This window comes from Carcharodon carcharias, chromosome 15 (assembly GCF_017639515.1).
Source record: "Carcharodon carcharias isolate sCarCar2 chromosome 15, sCarCar2.pri, whole genome shotgun sequence".
Lineage (NCBI taxonomy): Eukaryota > Metazoa > Chordata > Chondrichthyes > Lamniformes > Lamnidae > Carcharodon > Carcharodon carcharias.
In genome coordinates this window covers 114,362,548-114,383,722 of record NC_054481.1, presented here as the reverse complement: position 1 = coordinate 114,383,722, position 21,175 = coordinate 114,362,548, and the positions used below count along the sequence as shown (strand labels likewise).

The following is a 21,175-nucleotide window of genomic DNA, read 5'->3' as shown; positions in this document are numbered from 1 at the left end:
CCATTCAATACGATCATGGCTGATCTCATTTCAGCCTCAACTCCAATTTCCCACCCTCTCCCCATAACCTTTCAACCCCTTACTATTTAAAAATCTGTCTATCTCTGCCTTAAATTTATTCAGCGTCCCAGCATCCACTACACTGAGGTAGTGAATTGCACAGATTCACGACCCTTTGAGAAAAGTAATTCCTCCTCGTCTCTGATTTAAATCTACCACCCCTTGGCCTAAAACTATGGCCTCTCATTCTAGCATGCCCCACAAGGGGAAACATCCGCTCAACATCTACTTTGTCTATCCCCTTTAGCATCTTGTATACCTCAATTAGATCTCCTCTCATCCTTTTAAACTCTAAGAAGTATAGGCCTAAACTGTTCAATCTCTCCTCATACGACAAGCCCCACACCTCTGGAATAAATCTAGTGAACCTCCTCTGAACTGCCTCCAATGCAACTGCATCCTTCCTCAAGATAGGGGACCAAAACTGTGCACAGTACTCCAGTTGTGAGTGGTCTCATCAATGGCTTGTACAGTTGCAACAACACCTCCCTATTTTTATAAACTCAGCAGGTCTGGCAGCATCGGCGGAGAAGAAAAGAGTTGACGTTTCGAGTCCTCATGACCCTTCGACAGAACTAGTTTTGCCTAGTTCTGTCGAAGGGTCATGAGGACTCGAAACGTCAACTCTTTTCTTCTCCGCCGATGCTGCCAGACCTGCTGAGTTTTTCCAGGTAATTCTGTTTTTGTTTTGTATTTCCAGCATCTGTAGTTTTTTGTTTTTATCCCTATTTTCATACTCTATTCCTTTAGCAATAAATGCCAAAATTCCATTTGCCTTCATTACCTGCTGTACCTGCATACTAGCTTTCAGCGATTCATGCACAAGGATACCCAGATCCCTCTACACTGAAGCATTCTGAAGTTTCTCGCCATTCTCTCCAAGATAGCTTATTTTTATACTCTCTGAAAACATTACTAAGCCAGTTATCTAATTAACTAGTTGCAGTTGCAAGCAGAGCCTGTATGAGCCCTGTTTTAAGGCTGGACTAAAACTCACCTTCTTCCAACCCTAACAGTATCTTTGTAGATTCCTTCATCAACTTGAGACTCAACTACTCTAACCTTGCTACCTTCCAATCTCCAGAAATTCTAATTTGTTCAACGCAGTGACACATACCTGTGCTGCACCAAATTGCACCCATCCTGCTGACCCTGATGAGCTCCTGCCTGCTGCTTTTCTCTGTCGCCTGTGACTCCAGTTCCAGATCAACATGATTGATTCTGATATGACCTTGCAAGCTAGATGTTCAGTTGCATTTTACTGCTACTCTGTGGTTCAAGAAGTCCACCACCACCTTATCAGCTTAACTAGGGATTGGCAATAAATACAGACCTTGCGTTGCACAGATAAATGTGTGATTTATCTCATGGTACTGGTGCTTTGCTGTGCAGAAATTGGCTACTGTGCTTGCCTAATTAAAAAGTCACTATATTTCTAAAATAATTCATTGGCTGTGAAGATCTTTGGGGCAGACCTGAAATTTGTGGCAGAATTTTACTGGCCCGCAGGAGGTGGAAATGAAGGTTGGGACAGATAAAATTGTGAGGGAACCATGTCCTACCGTCGGGGCATTTTACCGATGGCAGAAACAGGATCAGACAGGCTGCCCATATTCTTGGAGCGTGAAAAAAAGACCCAATTAAGGGTCGTTTTATGGAGGCTATCGATGGTCACTGAGTGAGGAGACCCCCCCACCCCCAAATGGAGAAGATAATTTTTTCAAGCACTGAGGGGAGCGCGCGCACGAAGGGCAGCCCCCCCCCTTTCGGGCTACCTGCTTTAAGCGGCAGGTACGGCCCCTGGCTGTCTCAGAAGTGACCGGCACTCCTGGGGGCGCTACTGAGGCTCCTGAGCTGCTAGCCTTCTGATTGGACCAGCAGCTCTGTCGAGGGGGCGGGCGGACAGGCCGCCGTCCTTAATTGGGTGGCAATCCCGGCGGCAGCTCGTCAAATTGCCGGGTGGAAGGAAAATCTGCCGGCCACCCGTCTGTCCGGCAAAATTCAGCCCTGTTTCTCGCTTCACACACGTTGCCAGACCTGCTGAGTATTTCCAGCATTTTCTGTTTTTATTTAAGGTCTTTGGGATGTGCCGAGGACCTGAAAGATGCAAAAATAAAGAAAGATTTTTTTTTTTTGGCGTGTATTTTAAGTGCAAATTCTTACTTTGGGCGGCAATAGTTTTCCGCTTCACCCTGTCGGTCCTCCCCAGGCCAGCAGAGGGCGGCGGAAAGAAGTCGGGCCGGCTGAGAGGAGAGGGAATCTCTTTGTGAGTCCCCATCCTCCTTTGCAGCCGGGGGCTGGCTTTGAGGCCGGTGCCCCGCTGCGGGGTGAAAGGTGACAATGGCGGCGGCCTTGGTGGACGAGGAGATTAATAACGATGACTTTTACGCGCTTTTGAACGTCAGGAGGGAGGTGAGGGGGCTCCTGTTAGCGCACTCCGGCTATTCAATGGGCCGTTTTAGTGAAGGACGGGCAGGGCGAGGAGGAGGTGGCAGTATTTTTATCAGCCGCTGCTTTGCCGTTATTGACAGCGGGCGCCAGGCGAATTTCAGTTAACGTGCAGCAGGGCCCAGCCAACGGTGCAGTGGAACAGAGACCCGTTTAAGTATAAAACAGGCCTTTGTTTTAATGTAGAAACCTAGTTTAGTTGCTTGGATATTAGTCAGGCTGTTTCACCTATTATGAATAACCCAATACTGTGTCGGACTTTAGTCTTTTCATTATTTCTATTGTCTAACGGTGAACGTGTGAATTTTTCACGCTTTGTCCACTTGCTTTATGGGGAAAACGCCGGCGTTACAGTTGATTTTGTCCTTGCAAAGGGGACTGGTATCTGTCCGGATTTGGGACAGTTCGTTCGACTTTGGCCATTGCCTCCATCCCGCTCCCTGGCACTGAAGCTGAACCAGATTGTTGGCAATCTTGATGTCCGATTTGACCCTGAGCTGAGCTTCTGACCCATGTCCGCATCATCACCATAACTAACTACTTCCACCAATGTAAAATCACATAATTGTCACAGCGCTGGAGGAGGCCGTTTGGCCCATCGTGAATGCACCGGCTCTCCGAGTGGGCAGTTCGCCTAATGCCATTTTCATGTCTTCTCCCTGTAACCCTGCACATTCTTCCTTTTAGATATTGGTCTAATTCCTTTTTGAATGCTCCGACTGAACCTGCCCCCATCTCACTGTCAGGCAATGCATTCCAGACCTTAACTTTGCACTGCGTGAATAAGTTTTTCTTCGTATTGCTTTTGCTTCTGTCAATTATTTTAATCTGTAACCTCTTGTTCATGATCCTTTTGTGATTGAGAAGAGTTTCTCCATATCTACTCTGTCCAGATCCCTCATGATTTTGAATACCTGTATCAATCTCCCTCCAACTTCTTTTCTCCAAGGAAAATAGTCCCAATTGCCCCAATCTATCTTCAAGTTCCTCATTCTCTTGAATTTTTTCTGCACCCTCTCCAATGCCTTCACATCCTTTCTAAAGTTATCACCACCTCTGCCTCAGCACATCTGCTGCAGAAACCCTAATTTATACCTTTGTTACTCCAGACTTATCTACTCCAACACTCACCAGCCAACCAGCTACCACCCTCTACAAACTTGAGCTCACGCAAAACATTACTGACATCTGCTAACCAGCCCTGCTAACCCACTTTTCCTATGCTTTCTAATCTGCATTGGCTCCTAATCTGGTAAAGCCTCATTTAAAATTTGCACCCTTCTGTTCAAATCCCCTCTGGGCACAGATCTCTGACAGGAGCCAGGTGCATTCCCCACTCAGTGGAAACAAACCTATGGGCTAATGATAAAAACAAAAAACTGCGGATGCTGGAAATCCAAAACAAAAACAGAATTACCTGGAAAAACTCAGCAGGTCTGGCAGCATCGGCGGAGAAGAAAAGAGTTGACGTTTCAAGTCCTCATGACCCTTTGACAGAACTAGCCGAAGCTGCCAGACCTGCTGAGTTTTTCCAGGTAATTCTGTTTTTGCTATGGGCTAATGACCTCATTGAGTGACAAGTTTCGATGGCTTGCTGGAAGTTAGGGTGCATTGAGGAGGTAGAAATAAGAGTTTTAATTTTTTTGACAAATGGGATTGTAAGAAAAGATATGTGCATAATTTCCAGATCAAAGATGGTTTGAAATGGTGAACTTCTGTTTCACAGATGGTTGTCAGAGCTTAGCAGATATAAAATACTGAATGTATTTGCGATTGAAAAATTAGTACTGTGCCACGTGGATAATTCAGTGTTGTCCCTTATATTTTCATGACGTGCCTACTTCAAACATGAAAAGCACTCTGGAAAATTACAGACCCTGACTTTGAGATTGGGTTTTGTCTGAAGCAACCATTGGGATCTCAGCAAAATGAAGTGGTTGAGGTGTTTCTGCTTGTATATGTCCACTTGAACTGAAAAACATCCAGCAGTACAATGAAACAATTTGACTTAAATGTGGGCTGTACCTGGAAAGAGCATCCAGATTACTATAAACTGGAGTATAATACTGGGGAGAACAAGCCTGTCACTGGCAATGAGAGCAATTTAAGATGAATGAAGGGAATTACACAACATATTTGCTAGTGCTAGTATTGATATGGCACATTGGTACCAATACATTAACTCCAGTGATGGTGTGTTTGAAATATCTTAATATCCCTTTAGGTTGCTATGCTTGATACCTTCTGTGCTGCCTTTCGTGGCGTGTAATGTTACTTTGAATAATCAAATTCTTTGGTGTTTGAAAATCCTTTCAGTTTTGTTATCAGTAAATGTTTGTTTCTGTTCTTCAGTCAAGGACCAGCTCAGCATGTGAAGCTCAGGTTGAGATTTTTACACCGTAGTTATGCTGAGGTCTTGTGCATCATTTTGAATGTTTTAAATTTTAATTGAAGTGAGTGGTAACTGTTTTAAAGATGGGATATTTCAGATGCTGAATCCAATAAAGGGAATTGAATATTCACAGGTTAGGTACATCAAACCTCTACACTGTCCCAGCAAACAATCTCTCAGGTCAGGTATATCATGACTTAGATCAATAGCTCCTTCTATCCTACCTTAAGGAAACTGAGACTTGCAAATTAACATGGGTCTGCAAGACCAAACCATGTTTTTTTGCCAAACGTGAAGTTTGCGACTGGCCTGATGGACCACTGAGTGAATCCCAGCTCAACTGCTTGCTTTACTGTGCAGGAAATCTTATGTTTACAGATTCTTTTTTCAACTAACCTTAATCCAACAAACATTGATCTTTCAAAATGCTGACTACTGTCAGGCACTGTCAGTTCTGCTCCTTTTGATTAGGAGCCCTGATGCTTGGTGATGCTTTGTATGTAATACGTGACCTTTGGAGCTAGGTAAAGCAATGAAGTCCCTGTTACAGTCTCTGTAGTGCTCCCTCCATTTAAAGTAGCTTGACTACTGTGTGTAAAAGCTCTCTCCTGGTTTGTGAATGCGTCACCTGCCTTGGGTCTAGCAGATTCTTGGCCTGTGCTGCTGATACAATGTGATGGGGTGTTACCAGTAGTCTTGTTGCCCCTGTTGGGTGAGGAAGGAGCAGGTCGGCCAGGGTCTCTGATTGCTATCCAATGATCCCTCCTGGAAAGTGTATGTATCTGGCGTCAAATGAGGACAGAACCTGGCTGCGATGTCTCCTTCAGATCATCAGGCTGATTCGAAGGAATGCTGCTTGGCTGAACATTGGGCTCAAATCCCAGCCAGACTCCAGGTGGGATTTGGAGGAAAGGAGAAAGTATGTGAAAGAAGGAAGTGGGAAAAGAAAATTTCATACACCCTCCATTATACTCTATTGCAAAACCATTGACAATGTGGGATTGGCTGATGCCGCTCGCTACTGAGCTGGATGGTGGCAGTACCTTACACTTTATAATCACTTCAGACATAAGTCATCATTCATCAAGCATTGAACACCTGACCTTAAGGACTCGGCCGTGATGGACGATTCAACCTGCTGTTTCAATGAATTCAATATTAACAAGAAATGAAACTGTTCACTTATATCACATAATCGATAGATTGTTAAACAATTTGTCAAATAAGAGAGAAGGTCATTCGTGAAGTGCCTATTCAGGGATCTTCGCTTCCAGTTTAGTTTTATATTAATTACTGTGTAACGTGATTGGCTGCATCAAAGGTTCAAGCAATATTTTACTACTTGTCTTTGATTCTCCTTAATGAAAACTGCCACGCTTCTTGTGCATTTTGACTTTGTGGGATGAATCCCTTTGCATGCCTGATGAGTGCAGGTAAAATGATATAAGCCACTTTCTTTTCCCTGCTGTCAGAATTAATTGACAGGTATTTCACTGCAACATTAACATTGACGGCTTCTCTTCAACATCTACTCGTGTGATACATTGTGCTCTGGTGTTCCATGGCGTGGCTCAGTATTGCACAATGACTTTTCATCTCAGTCAACCTTTTTGGCAGCGGGTCTGAAGGGTAATTGTTGGAGTTGACCAGATCCAGACTGCTTTCATGTGCCTGGTTATGCTGACCAAGCAACATTGTCTGGGAATACTGCTTGGTGTCAAGTAGGTGAGAAGGAAAATCTTGAGAGACAAGGAAAGACCTTTCCAAGAAATGTTATTTTTTTAATTAAAGTGGTCATTCAACATCAGCAGAGAGGAAAGATGGAATGATATTTTGGATGTGTAGCCTTTATTAGAACTGGAAAGATTTATACCCAAAACAGTCTAACATGGCTTCTGTTTTTACAAATGCTGGCTGATTTGCAGTGTGCTTCCAGCAATTCCAGTTTCTAATGATTTTTTTTTCAAAAAGCTACTATTTAATGCAGAAAATGGTCTGATTGTAAACAGCTTTTTCAAAGTCATTTTTACGAACAAAAAGCTGTGCAAGAAGATTCCTATTTGTTGTTTGATACATTTTTTCTAAAGAACTTTCTGTTGAGGATAAAAGTGCAAACCAGTGTCTTGCTAAAGGGTTGCTCTGGGGAAATGCAGTGAACTGCAGTGTGGACAGATTGGAAACTCGGCACCTGTGACTCTCCACATAGTGTGCTCCTGATTTCATTTGTGTTGCTGCGGGCAGTTATCAGCTGGAGATCCTGCTGTTTGAGACTGGAAGAAAGCAAAACTCTGGGTGAATAGTTCAGTTAAATACTCCTGTTTTAATAGGGCTCTTTCACTTGCTGTCGAAGTTCTGGCTTTTTCCCAACTCTTAACTTATGTGTATGACAAAGCAGTTTCGGGAAGCATGTCCCTAATTCCTGGAAGCAAACATGTTGCCTAATGTGTGCAATGACTGGGTTAGTGTACACCAGGACTAATAGTTACCCTCTTACCATAGATGTTGCTCACCAATTCACCTGTCACGTTTGAAAAGCGGAAAATATCTTGCGCTGTATTGGTCAAATTTATTTATAGGCAGGGTAATGACTTGGGCAAACTCCAGTAATAGAGTCCTTACCACTACAAAATCATGGGTCTGGACAGAGTAGATAAAGAGAACCAGAGGACTCTGATTTAAGATGATTGACAAAAGAGCCAATATCTGCATGAGGAAAAACGTTTTACACAACAAGAGGTTAGGATCTGGAATGCCCTACCTGAGAGTAGGGTGGAGGCAGAAACAGTCAAGACTTTCAAAAGGGCATTAGATAAGCACCTGAAGACTAAATATTTGCAGGGCTCTGGTGAGAAGGCAGGGGAGTGGGTCTTGCTGAGAGCCAGCACAGACATGATGGACTGAATTGCCTCCTCTTGTGCTGTAACTGTCTATAATTCTATACACAAACAGTTTTGCAGCTAAATCTTCACAACTCAGGATAGAGACAGGTGGTTAAAAACCCGAGAATTGTTGTCCAGATGTATCCCTTGAGATAATCCTTCTTTGTAGTGGAGGCAGCCTTTGAAGAACAAATGAATTGTTTCTTAGGTTTTCGAATATTTATTATTCCAACATTCAAAGTAGATAGTGTGAACAATCTCTTGGGTTTTTTTGCTTTTGATATCTGACCACAGCACAAACTATTTGGAATAACTGACACAAATCTGCATGCACTAACATTTGAAAACTGAGATTTGTTAAATGACTGGAGTAGATTCTGATTAAAAGAAATTGTGCCACCATAGGTTGACCGTCCCTTCTCAAAGCTGTCTCTTGACTACATTACCTTTCTCCTCGCTAAGGCATTGTACATGTTTATACATGTGCCCAATGTGGTAAAAATGTACAGAAACATTTTTTTGAGACATAGTAGTGGTCAACATTTATTAATGTGCTGCATAAAAGCTAGGATAACCTTGACTGCTAGCTTATTTTTACTGGAGGACAATGTTGTTGTCTACATGATTCACATTTCTCTTTCAGAACAGTGTGAAATTGAGGAAGGTTTGTAGGCTCATTAAGTCTGACAGGCTGCAATGTCTTTCTTTCTTGGCCACAACCATCTTTATACCAATTGATAGGGTATTTGCCCAAAATGGTGGGAGGATTTATGGGCTCCCACAACCAATACGATGAGTGGAGGGCGATGTGTGTGTGTGTGTGTGTGTGTGTGTGTGTGTGTGTGTGTGTGTGTGTGTGGGGGTGTGTGTGTGTGTGGGGGTGTGTGTGTGTGTGGGGGTGTGTGTGTGTGTGGGGGTGTGTGTGTGTGTGTGGGGGGGGGGGTTTGCGGTGGGCACCAATACTACACCCTCCTGATGCGATTATCCAGTTGGACATTAACCCAAAATTTGATCCTCCTGGTTTCAGTCTCCACTTGCTGTTGCTGTCTGGAGTGGGTTTAAACCTAGGATCATCTGGGTCCTTGGCAGTTCTGTTACCACTTAACTAGAGAACAGTAGAGAGAAGGAACAGTATTGTATCTCGTTGTTGTCAATGTGTCACAGCTGGGCAGCCAGTGAATTGAGCCCAAAGGCACAAAGAACAATAAGTCAGCTGTAAGCAACAGTTGAAAGCAAGGCAGGTCACAAATAGTCATTTTATTAAATGGCCACAGCTTAAGGGTTTTTGAATAAGATCATGAATGAGTTACTGATGGTCCAGTAAATAAATGCATTGCGTGTGATTATGACAGAATTGTCCAGGACTGATATTCCTCCATACTTAAGCATCCCACTTACCTGGTCCAGTCTCATCTATGAAAAATATTGCAGAATGAAATTGCTGGTGCTCATGAAGCTGTAACCTAACAAAATTCAGTCTCTTCAGGAAAAGGGGTGAATTCTAGAAAATCACTTCCCAGGTTTTATGATTATTGCTGTGGAGGATTAAGAAAGCAGTGTTCGGATAGTTACTGTGACTCTGCTGATGCAATCCTCCTAGAGAAAAATGGTAGAAGAACAAGTTGTCTCTCGAGCTTATGAGTTTTAGGCTACTTATTCCACCAACAGGTTCCACTCTCCAAAACATCCACTCTCCAAAACATTAAAGGGGAAACTTTGTTGCAAAAGATTTTTAAAAATCACAAAATAACTGCAGAAAATAAGTGTTACTAATTGTGTCTAGCAGCTTTTTTCAGAATCTCTTTGGAGCCAGTCAGTTTCCTTTTTGAGTGTTTCGTTCAAAGTTGTATCCATAAGTGGTTGGTTTAACTTTTTAGATTGCTTGTCAGGCTCATTGAGTAGACAGCCTGTTCACACCCAGTTTACACCCTGTGCTGCGTTAGCTGATATATCGGCTGGGGAAATAATAGGGTTGCGTCAGTGGGTTTGCATACTCCTGCAGGAGGATGAAGAAACTTGAGTGGGATTTTCACGCTCAATTGTAATTCGGTGACTCCTAGTTGGAAAGTACTTATTTGCTGAGGGCAAGATCGAACTGGGCTCTGGTATTTAGTTCAAGAGGGTGTTGTTTTTTCATTCTTTCTCGGTCTGTGGGCGTCACTGGCTAGCATTTGTTATCCATCCCTAATTGCCCTTGTGAAGGTAGTGGTGAGCCACCTTAGACCGCTGCAGTCCATGTGATGTAAGTACACCCACAGTGCTGTTAGGAAGGGAGCTCCAGGATTTTGACTCTATGAAAGAACAACAATATAGCTTCAAGTCCGGATGGTGTGTGACTTGGAGGGAAACTTGCAGGTGGTGGTGTTCCCATGCATCTGCTGTCCTTGTCTTTCTGGGTGGTAGAGGTTGCGGGTTTGGAAGGTGCTGTTGAAGGAGGCTTGGCAATTCTCTGCAGTGCATCTTGTATATGCTACACACTGCTGCCACTGTGCATTGGTGATAGAGGGAGTGAAGATTGAAGGTGGTGGATAGGGTGCTTTGCCTTGGATGGTGTCAAGCTTCTTGGGTGTTGTTGGAACTGCAGTCATCCAGGCAAATGGAGAGTATGCCATCACACTCCTGACTGTGCCTTGTAGATGGTGGATAGGCTTTGGGGAGTCAGGAGATGAATTACTTGCCGCAGCATTCCCAGCCCCTGACCTGCTCTTGCAGGTCCAGTTAAGTTTCTGACCAATGATATCCCCCAGAATGTTGATATTGGGGGATTCAGCAATGGTACTGCCATTGAATGTCATGGGGAGATTGTTAGATTCTCTTTTGTTGGAGATGGTCATTGTGTGGCACAAGTGTTACTTGCCACTTATCAGCCCAACCCTGAATGTTGTGCAGGGCGTACTGCATATGAACACAGACTGCTTCAGTGTCTGAGGAGTTGTGAATCATACCGAACATTGTGCAATCATCTGCGAACATTCCCACTTCTGACCTTACAGTAGAGGAAAGGTCATTGATGAAGCAATTTAAGATGGTTGGGTGGTTGGGCCTAGGACACTACCCTGAAGAACTCCTACAGCAATGTCCTGGGACTGAGAGGATTGACCCAAGAACCACAATCATCTTCCTTGGTGCTCGGTATGACTATGACTGCAACCAGTGGAGAGTTTTCCCCTGATTCCCATTGACTTAGTTTTGCTAGTGCTCCTGGATGCCACACTTGGTCAAATGTACCTGTACTGGAACAGCATGGCTGGAATGGCTAGTTCTGGAGTATAAGTCTTACATACAATTGCCTGAATCTTGTCAGGGCCCATAACATTTGCCATATCCAGTGTCTTCAGCCTCACATGGAGTGAATCAAATTGGCTGAAGACTGGCATCCGTAATGCTGGGGACCTCATGAGAGATTGGTGTGAACGCGTCCCTCTTGTTGACTCCCTCACCACTTGCCACAGGCCAAGTTTAGCAGCCATGTCCATTAGAACGCTGCCAGCTCATGAGTAGTGGTGCTACCGAGCTTCTACTTGCCTACTTGGTGCTTATTCCAAGTGGTGTTCAACATGGAGGAGTACTGACTCATCAGTTGAGAGAGAACGTTAGGTGGTGATCAGTAGGAGGTTTCTTTACCTTGTTTGACCTGATGTCATGAGACCAGATGTAGTCCGGAGTCAATGTCGGAGGCAACTTCCTCCCGACTGTAATCGCCATCTCTGCTGGGTCTGTCCTCCTGGTGGGACAGGACATACCCAGGGATGGTGATATTGGCGGCTGGGACATTGTAAGTTATGATTCAGTGCCAAGGCTATGTCAATCTGTTGCTTGACTGTTACTATGAGACAGCTCTCCTAATTTTGGCACAGGTAAGGAGGACTTTGCAGGACCAACAGGGCGGGACAGAGGGCATTAAGAGTCAACCATATTGCTGTTTTGGTCTGGAGTCACATCTAGGACAGACCAGACCGGGTAGGACAGCAGATTTCCTTCCCTAAAGAATATTAGTGAAACAGGTGGGTTTTTATGATAATTTCATAGTCACCATTACTAAGATAAGCTTTTAATTCCAGATTTATTTTAAATTCCATCAGTGTCTCTGGAGCATTAGCCTGGGCCTCTGGATTACCAGCCCAGCGACATTACCACTCTGAAACAGTGGAAACAGCCAGTATTGATTTATTCAAATGTAAATTAGATTGATTTTTCTTGGAACATAATATTTTGGTACACAGTTTATGAGTTATTTGAGACATAACGTAGTAATTGTAGCATACTAGGGAGGAACAGGTGACTTTGGACTATGGTTCCCAAAGTTCTCTACCACTGGGGGTTTTACTCACCTCATGTCAGCATTTGTTGTAGATTACTTGCAGAAATTAATTGCTGTGATTAGCCAACAACTCCATCGTCGGTGTATCATGCAATTAGCAGGATGGTAAAAGGCAAATTAGGTAAACTATGGTCTTTTTTTTTTGCCCAGCAATTCCCATGAATAACCTGTCAAACTCTCTGTCTCGGGCCATACACAAAGAATGGCCACTTGGATGAAGTTCCAGAGGATATTTGTTTCTTGTAGAACAGTAACCCAGCAGAAGTACAGGAGGAGGCTTAGAGGTGAAATTGTCGAGAAAAGTTGACAAAAGTATGAGAACATAGCTGATGACATTCTATTTAATTTCAGATTTTCAGAGATTCTAAGTGCATCAGCTTCCCTATGCTTCTAAGAATAGATTTGTCACATCCATCATACAATAAATAGCCTGACTGTCCTTTCAGAAGATAGTTGAGAGAGAGAGCCAGTGAGTGTCAGCTGGCTGAGAGAGGTGCCTTATCCAAGCCTAATTCTATTCTTTCACTTCTCCTACCAGCCTGGAGGCACTGAAGTCACTTGAGGGGCTCCCCAAGTAGCACTTTGGATAGCCCTGATCTGTATGCTTCTATACCACAAGATGTGTTACATTGATCCAAGGAGCTCTGGAGAGTGAATAGAAAGTTTTTATTCAGCACTCAGCCTTTCAGGGAAGTGAACAGTGTCAGAATAACTCTCCCCTGTCATCTGCCCTGACACCAACTCCAGTGATCCTTACACAGATTACACAGGCAGAACTGAGTGATGTACCTTCCAACAAGTTGTATCTGGAGGACAAAATTAAACTCTTGGATTAGACAACAGCGCTGTCATCTTGACTATACCAGGTAACTTTGAAACAACTTTTGCTTCTATCTTCTTTTTGTGTTTAATGTTGCTGATTCATCTGTTGATCGCAGGCCACACAAGATGAGCTGAAGGCTGCCTATCGCCGGTTGTGTATGCTCTACCACCCAGACAAACACCGAGACCCCGATCTGAAACAACAGGCAGAGACTCTCTTTAACCTTGTGCACCAGGCATATGAAGGTAAGAACCTTGGGTGGTAGAAGAAAATGGGATGCACAGCTTGATTTAATCTTTCCACCACCCTTTTTCTCAGTACCTTTGCGCAGTTGGTCTATTGCATGTAAGATAATCCCAAATTATTCATTTTTTTTTCTGGGTAGCACAGGTCGTTGTGAACCAGTTCAAAGTGTGACGTGTCAATTGTCCACCTTTCCCTAACGATTAATCCTGTCTAAAGGCAAAAAGGAAATTAAGAGGCTGTTATCCCTCAATTCCCTTTATGGCCTTTACTCTGCTCCCCTCCTGTTCTGTTCACTTTGTTGTGATCAAGATACTCTTCTCTTTTTGATCTCTTTTCTCATTCTTTTACTCTTTTCTCCCTCACTTTCTCTTTCTTTCTCTTTCTCTCTCTCTCTCTGTCGCACACTTTCATACCACAATTTAGGTTACAAACTCTCAATGGGTGTAGAATCACATATCCTGTGTATTGTGCACCATAGTTTTTAAAAGATCAGTTCATTCTGATTCCTTGTTATTTTTCTTAACAGTACTTAGTGACCCCCAGAGCAGAGCCATCTATGACATCTATGGTAAAAAGGGCCTGGAAATGGAAGGATGGGAGGTAAGGCAATATTCTATCCCAGCACTTCTCCCAAAGGCTGGATTCAGGCTTAGACTGAAATTAGAAGGATCTTTCTTTGAGAACCTTGCATGAAAGGAGTTTGGGTGTTGTTGATCCAGTTCCTGGTGAGTGTGAGGCCACAGTCCACTAAACTAGCAATAAATTAATAACCCAACAGATGTCCTGGGTGCAAAAGCTGGTAAGAATTGTCACAGTGGTGCAGCAGAAGATTCCAAAATCTTGGTGTCAGTAGTGTTTGGTATGAAACACATATTGCAAATACTTAAAAGATTGCTTCCTGGATGATTAATTTAATTGAAGCTCATGTATAAACTGCTGCTTGAACAATACAAGGTCCAGGAGTTTGCAATAGTTTTCATTTGTATTTTTTTTCTGCAAGTTGTGGCACACAATTCCATTTAAGGAGCTAGTGATATGGAAGGGAGTATAAATTTCCTTTTGACCTTTTCCATTTTGTAAAATATTGTACTCACTGCTCAAAAGCCATGTTCCCTAATCTCTGTGACTCTCGTAGGTGAATTGCACATCAGGCCTACTTAAGGTGTCATTTATCAACTTCAATTCATAGATTTCTCAACTCTGCCCTACCACCTCACATCTATATCAGACCTCGCCTGGTTGAGCTTCCCTCCCTTTCCCATTCTTCTCCCCTGAAGCTATTGACTCCATGAGCTGATATTGCATAGTTCCATGAATATTGTACTATCTTCCCTCTTGTTTGAGCCTATGCTTTGGTTGTTGGTGTGAATCACTGTCCTAATTGATGTCCACATGTGTGAGCACTTGCCTTCAGGTTTAACTGGATCACAATATGGAACAGAACCTTGGCTTTTTAAAATATGTGCCCCTCAGATGTAGTTGTTACTGGCGAGGCTTTAGCTCCTGGCCATCTGGAAATGCCTGAGGTGGTGGTAGTGGGCATCTCCTTCAACTGCTGCTGGCCTTGTAGTGAGAGTGTTCCCACAAAGATATTGGCTAGGGAGTTACAGGATATTAAACCAGCAATGATAAAGGAATGGCAATATATACCCAAGTCAGGGTGGTAATGCTTTTGTCCTTATTGGTGATGGGGTTTGCTAGGTAGGGAGATTCTGTCAATGTCGTCTTGATGATTTCTGATTTTCCCTTCCAACTGAGGCTTTGGACTATTAAATTGGTCCTTCCAACCCAACTGAGATCTGCTAACTCCACATCTGAGTGCAGAATCTGAGACCTTTCTGCCCTGGCTTAGATAATGCTCACTGCCTCAGCCAGTGGAGTCACCAGGAAGTGCTGTTTCCCAGTTCTGAGTGGGAGAGCATTAAATTCTGCAGGGCTGTTTTTTGACTCTTGTAGAAAATTACAATTAAGCTGTGTAATGTGTAAGAAATTACAACCATTGCTTGTGACTTGTGTATAATTCTGTAGTTTGCGAATTGATGTATTTTTTTTTACAGGTAGTGGAAAGGAAGAAAGCAGCAGCTGAAATACGTGAAGAATTTGAAAGACTACAACGAGAGAGGGAAGAGAGGCGACTGCAGCAAAGAACAAATCCCAAGGTATGCTAGGATCTGCTAGATCATTTGGAAGTGAGGTGCCAGAATAACCCACAGCATTCCAAGAGAAGGGGGTGGAATATCAGCCAGGGTTCCTGCTCCAGCTGGATGGGGGGAATATATGGAAGAGATTAAGGACAGGGTTGTCTGTGATAGCTACCACAATGGTAGTGGCTAAAGTTTATGGTCCAGGCTTGTTCGTGGAGAATGGCCAGCTGAGTGTGAAGCTATAGAACATCTGTCATTGTTTGTGCAAAGGGACCTGAGCAAGAGTTGATCTGTTTAGGGTAGGACAAGGAGATTGGTGCAGAAATAGAAAATAGAACCAAGTGGCCGAGTTGTTTCAGCTGCAAAGCATTAGACGTGGAGGTTCTAAAATGATTTTTAATTGAAGGATTGGGTAGGCTCTGTGCCTTGTTCAGTTAGTGCTATAAAAGCTTTGTATAAGGTTGTTTTTTAAGCCTCTTGTTTTTAGCTTTGCATTTTCATGGAAATTCAACCCAATCATATGGCTATTACTGTGGTCACTATTTTATATCCAAAGAAGGCTTTGGACTTGAGCAGTTAACTGCTAAAGGGTTACTATGTGAAATATTTTATTTCCAATGGGTTTCTTTCACTTGTAGGATGTTTCTCGCACAATTTCCTTGTCTTTAATCCCACGGAGTACGATGTACTGTTTCAATTCACTGCAATCCAGCCATTGTCCGAGTGGTTGTAAAATACTGACCATGTTTACCATAACATTCTCTTGTTTCTAAGCTGAGAAGAAAATAAAAGACTTGTATTTATACAATGCCTTTCACAATGCCAGGGCATCCTAAAACATTTCATAGCCAATTAAGCATTTTTGAAGTGTAGTCACTGTCTTGCCATAGACTTGGTGATTTTCAAATGTCAAACAGGTGCAAGAGGTGAAAAATTGAAATCGCTTCAAAATGTGTGTGTATGTCTATGTTCATAGTACATTACAAATGTGTGTATGTCTGAATTCTGTTAACATTTTCTATTATAAATTATTATGTCTGCACTTAAGTACCCTTGTAAATTTGTCATGTTAAAATTGTAATCTCCCATCAGTGGATGAGCTGCAGTGCCACAACTGGTGTGATTAGAATGTGACAAATACACACTGTTTACCTGGCAACAATGTACACTTGTGTGGCAAATGTGGACATTGGAATTTATAATGGTAACATATAAAAATATAGATTTGCCCGCTAACCTTACTTCCTCTGAAGACTTGATTTTGAGTTCCTGTGCATCATTGCAAGAGGTAAACAGGTATAGATGTCAGTTTAAGGCTGGGTTCTTCTTTTGAATAGTGCCAGGAGCTATACACATCATTTGCTGCATTGCCACTCTAGAATTGCAAATCCTAATAAAAGAGCAATAACTTATTTAATCTTCTTGCAGGGTACGATAAGTGTCGGCTTGGATGCCACTGATCTGTTTGACCGCTATGATGAGGAATTTGAAGAGCCAGGCAGTCGGTTTCCTCAGATTGAAATTAATAAAATGCACATATCACAATCTATTGAAGTAGGTGGCAAATACTAAAGTCCCTCTTTGTCACTTGGCACCCTCCTTGTGCTAGTATATGTTGTGGGAACATTGTTTCAGAACTTCTAACAAAGGTTTGCAAAGCAATAATTATTTTAAAATTGTCCTGTAACACTTGCCTAATGGTTCATTAAATAAACCATGCTAGATGTAAACGTAGAGAACTATAACAAACACTAAGCACTTCCTGCTGCTGCTTCTACCAACGTCCTGTACTCCCAAAGGACTATCCAGGGTGAAGTGACACCACCAGATCCTGACTGTGTTGTTGGAGTGACAAGCCATGATGTTGATTTAACTAATATCATCCCTGGTGCACCATGAAGCTCTCTAGACCAGGAAGGTCTGTGCCAAATAAGCTGACAAATAAGTTGGGGCAATAGTGAGGAGCTGCAATCGCCTAGAGGACTGCAGCTGCTGCATATTGAATCGGCAGTACTTGTTAAGTGCCCTTTACTAGACAATCCAACTATTTTCTGCTTTAGGCAAACTAAGTCTTTAGTCAGAATTTTGAGACTCTCTCAGAAAATTAAGGGAGATGAGGAGTGGATAGGAAAGTAGAATTGAGGCAGATGAATGAACCATGAATGGCAGAGCAGCCTCGTGAGAGCATATGTTCTGCTGCTATTTTTGTTCATATGTAATATAATTTGAAGGTGCAATTAAGCTGTCCAATACTTATACAAATCAGGCCCTATTGTGGAGTTTAAAGGGATGCAGGTTCTACCTTGATAGGTTAGTAGGGAGGAGGGGTCAAAGGTAACTGCTATTCTTGCTGCTGATTACTACCCAGTAATGGAAGGAGCATATTTGTGGATGTTTTGTTGAGGGTACTTTTGGACTTGGCTGTAATGCCACCCACAGTCAAATACCTTTCCAAGCCCCATTGTCCAACTGACACAAAATAAATTCTGGCTTGCATGAGATAAGTAGGACTGCCATCACCTGTGGTTCTGCAACCCACTGTGCGTTAGCATCTTCAGGAGAGTAAGTTAGAAGGGTGAAGTTAAATATAATTTAATTCATGTTTTTCATCCAGGCTCCATTAACCACGACGGATACAGCTGTTCTGGCAGGGAGCCTCTCAACGCAGAATGGCAATGGCGGTGGTTCAATCAACATTGCATTGAGGCGGGTAACCTCTGCAAAGGGGTGGGGTGAGGTAAGGGCTGAATCTTTACTCCTCACAGTAACAGTGTAACTTTCCATTCTTGGAATTCCTTTGCAGTTATTGTTGAGATTTAGGATGCATTTGCTAAGAGGTGTTGAGCTTGAACTTGGATGTAGATAAGTTGCTTAAAATTGACAGTTTGCAAATGGTTGCTCCACACACTGTTCAATCACTCCAAACAAAATTCTGCAGTGGTAGTGAGTTGAATAGGGTTTTGTATGAGGATTGTTTGAAATGCACATGAATTTATTTGGCATCACCTGTACATTTTGTGTTTTATATGTTATTAGAATGCAGAATGTTCTGTGAGGCTATGATTCATGGTAGAATGCAAAATAGGTTGCTTATGTCAGGCAACTTAACTGAGCAGTCCATATAAAACTGGCATGCCATCAAACGCCTGATTCCACAAGTTGAAATATATAACATGTTCCCAATATCTTTTGATCCTTAATTGGCAGATTGGTTGCGTTAATTTGACAATTTGCAGTTATGCCCCCCGATACAGTGTAATGCTTCTTTTAACTGATTCCCATGCCTCTCTGTATTGATAAAGATTGAGCACCATATATTATTTGTCCAAATAATGCACATCAGTCAATAGCAGCAAGTAACTGTTCTTCACTACCAATGCCTGTCAGCTACTTGGCAGAGATTTTCAGGTGGTGTGGCTACATCGTTGCTGTCAGTTACAATGCAGGGTCAAGCAGCAACAGGTTGTGTTTTAAAATTGCCTGTTAACAGATTGAAAATGGCTTTGGTGTTTAATCACTGGGAAAGGATTTTAGACATAAAACATTTGTGGGTAGAGATTTGTGCTCTCCAACACCCAACTGAATACACTGCAGATGAAAGTTTTGCATTTGTACAGTTCTTTATTACATTTTACTTTAATATTTTAAAGCAATGAGTTCCTTTTGGAAAACAGTGACTACTGTGTAGCCAAACATCACAGCCATTTGTGCAACCATACAAAAACACAAAGATCAAGTGAGATGAATGAGCAATTTTTTCTGCTTTTTAAGGAGCAAAGTTGTCCAGGATGCAGGGAGAACTCTCTGCTCTTCAAATAGTGTCCTGAGATTTTACTGTGCACCTACTTTTGCATGTCAGGCAGACAGATACTAATTTGTCATCTCATCCTTCAGCCAGGTTTGTATATTTAAGTCTGAAGTAGGGTTTGAATCCGCAACCGCTGATTAGGAGGCAGGAATGCTACTGACCTGAGGAATATTCAAAATGAACATGATACAACCCTGATATTAAAGCAGTCATATAAATTGGCACAGGGCCTGTAATGTTCTATTAATTCTTAGATACTCACTCATTTGTGTTTCACAGTTGGAATTTGGGGCAGGAGACATTCAGGGGCCTTTATTTGGGATGAAAATATTTAGAAACCTCACATCGCAAAGGTAAGTGATGTCAGCAGGTTCCAATATAATTTCCAAACAGATATGACTGTTGTTACTGGTGTTTTGTTCTGTGTTCAGTAGAAATTAAAATGGCCAGCAGTACATTAATAGCTCTGTCCTTCTGAAATTGCTGCATTCCAGTTGTCCGCTGTCCTTTGTGTGAGAAAGAGCTTCCTGGTTTTACTCCTGATTAGCCTAACTGTAATTATAAAACTATCCCCCCTTGTTCTGGATGCCCCCCCACCCGCTCCATCACAGGAAACTTTCTCTTTATCCTATGAAATACTTTAATCATTTTAAATATCTCAATCACCCCTCAGCCTGCAAGCCAGATCTATACAACCTGTCCTCATAATTTATCCCTTGAGGCCCAGGTCTCAGCCTGGTGAATCTGTGCTGCACCCCTAGACCTATCTTTCCTGAACTTAAGGCAATGTACTCCACAAGTTTAAATGGCTACCAATGTGCTACATACACCAATGATGACATGGTCTGATTCCAACTGGCTACTGTTTATAATAGTTACTCCAAGGCAATGGTTAGTTGGGAAGTGCTTGGGCTTCTGGCTGGGCTCTTGCCAGTTCTGGCAGTTGGTAAGAGAACAACAGAACTAGAGGTGTAGAAGTGAGGCACTCACCAGCTTTCTCTCAGGAAACAATCTTCAAGTATGGAAAATATTTTTAAACTGTATGGAAAATGAAAGCGATCTAGGGATAGTGGTTAATAAATTGAGCAACAGTGCTTGATGGCAGTAAGTGAATCATATCAGATTATGGGACATTTAGAGGATCAGTATTGAATAGGAAGTAGTGAGGTCATCCTGCAACTTTGTAAGACGTTGGTGTGACCGCAATTAAAGTTCTGACCGTGACCGAAAAAATAATATTTCAACTATTGAAAGGATATGGAAGAGAGCAATGATTGAGGAGATGGAGGAATTGGATTATGAGGTTAATTGGGCATTTTCTCACTACCATAGGGAAGGCTGAAAGGTGATTTGGCCTTTCGGATTCTAAATGGACTATATAAATGTGGAATGTGGAATATAATAAGGTCAGTGTTTGACCTTGTCTGGAGCCTACACTCATAATGCAGTAAATGCAAAACTTATATGAGGAAAGATTATTTCAATGAATGAGTGATCAATCTATGGAACAGATGCCACAGGGCGATGGTAGAGGCAGATAGTGTTGATTCATTCAAATGCAAATTAAATGTTGTAATATGTTATTTTCTGAAAGAAATATATGTGAGTAATTTGACACACGACATTGAGTGTGGCATGCTCTGGAGAAGCAGATGATATTGGACCTATGGTTCTCAAAGCTGTCCGCTATCAGGGATTTTCCTAGCCTCGTGTCTGGATTTGTTTAGACTATTCAATAGAGATTGCTTACTTTGATTACTTAATTTCATTATAACTGTCCCAAGTCTACTAGGATGGCAGAAGGTAAACTGGAGGGACCGAGTATCAATAAGATATAATAATGTCTATAATGTTATTGGAAGTTATTTTAAAATAGAGTTTAGTGGTGTGTGTGTGTGTGTGTCTTAATTGGATTAAAGCCAGCTGGTCTAGAGACTTTGATGTATAGAGGAGAAGTAGGTTTGAAATGGTAATTAGATAAACAAAGGGAAATAGAAGGTGAAGTGTAAAGGGGGCAATTTGCATTTCTAAATAGACAATTCAAAAGAGTGGGT

The 21,175-nt window shown here is 42.3% G+C and overlaps 1 protein-coding gene across 4 annotated transcripts in view; it reads left to right on the top strand.

The window, feature by feature from the left end:
• Window positions 1-2,337: 2,337 nt before the first annotated feature.
• The window catches only part of LOC121288580 (dnaJ homolog subfamily C member 11), a 45,678-nt gene continuing 26,840 nt past the window's right edge, over window positions 2,338-21,175 (top strand). For 2 of the 4 annotated variants that reach the window (XM_041207189.1, XM_041207187.1), the window contains exons 1-7: window positions 2,338-2,472; window positions 13,039-13,168; window positions 13,696-13,769; window positions 15,227-15,328; window positions 16,742-16,867; window positions 17,928-18,050; window positions 19,401-19,474. In XM_041207189.1, the coding sequence (XP_041063123.1) occupies window positions 2,401-2,472; window positions 13,039-13,168; window positions 13,696-13,769; window positions 15,227-15,328; window positions 16,742-16,867; window positions 17,928-18,050; window positions 19,401-19,474 (701 nt within the window). In that variant the 5' untranslated portion in view covers window positions 2,338-2,400. Of the gene's footprint in view, window positions 2,473-12,662; window positions 12,967-13,036; window positions 13,169-13,695; window positions 13,770-15,226; window positions 15,329-16,741; window positions 16,868-17,927; window positions 18,051-19,400; window positions 19,475-21,175 lie in introns of those variants that run through there. The other 2 variants (XM_041207188.1, XM_041207190.1) reach the window with 2 other exon arrangements.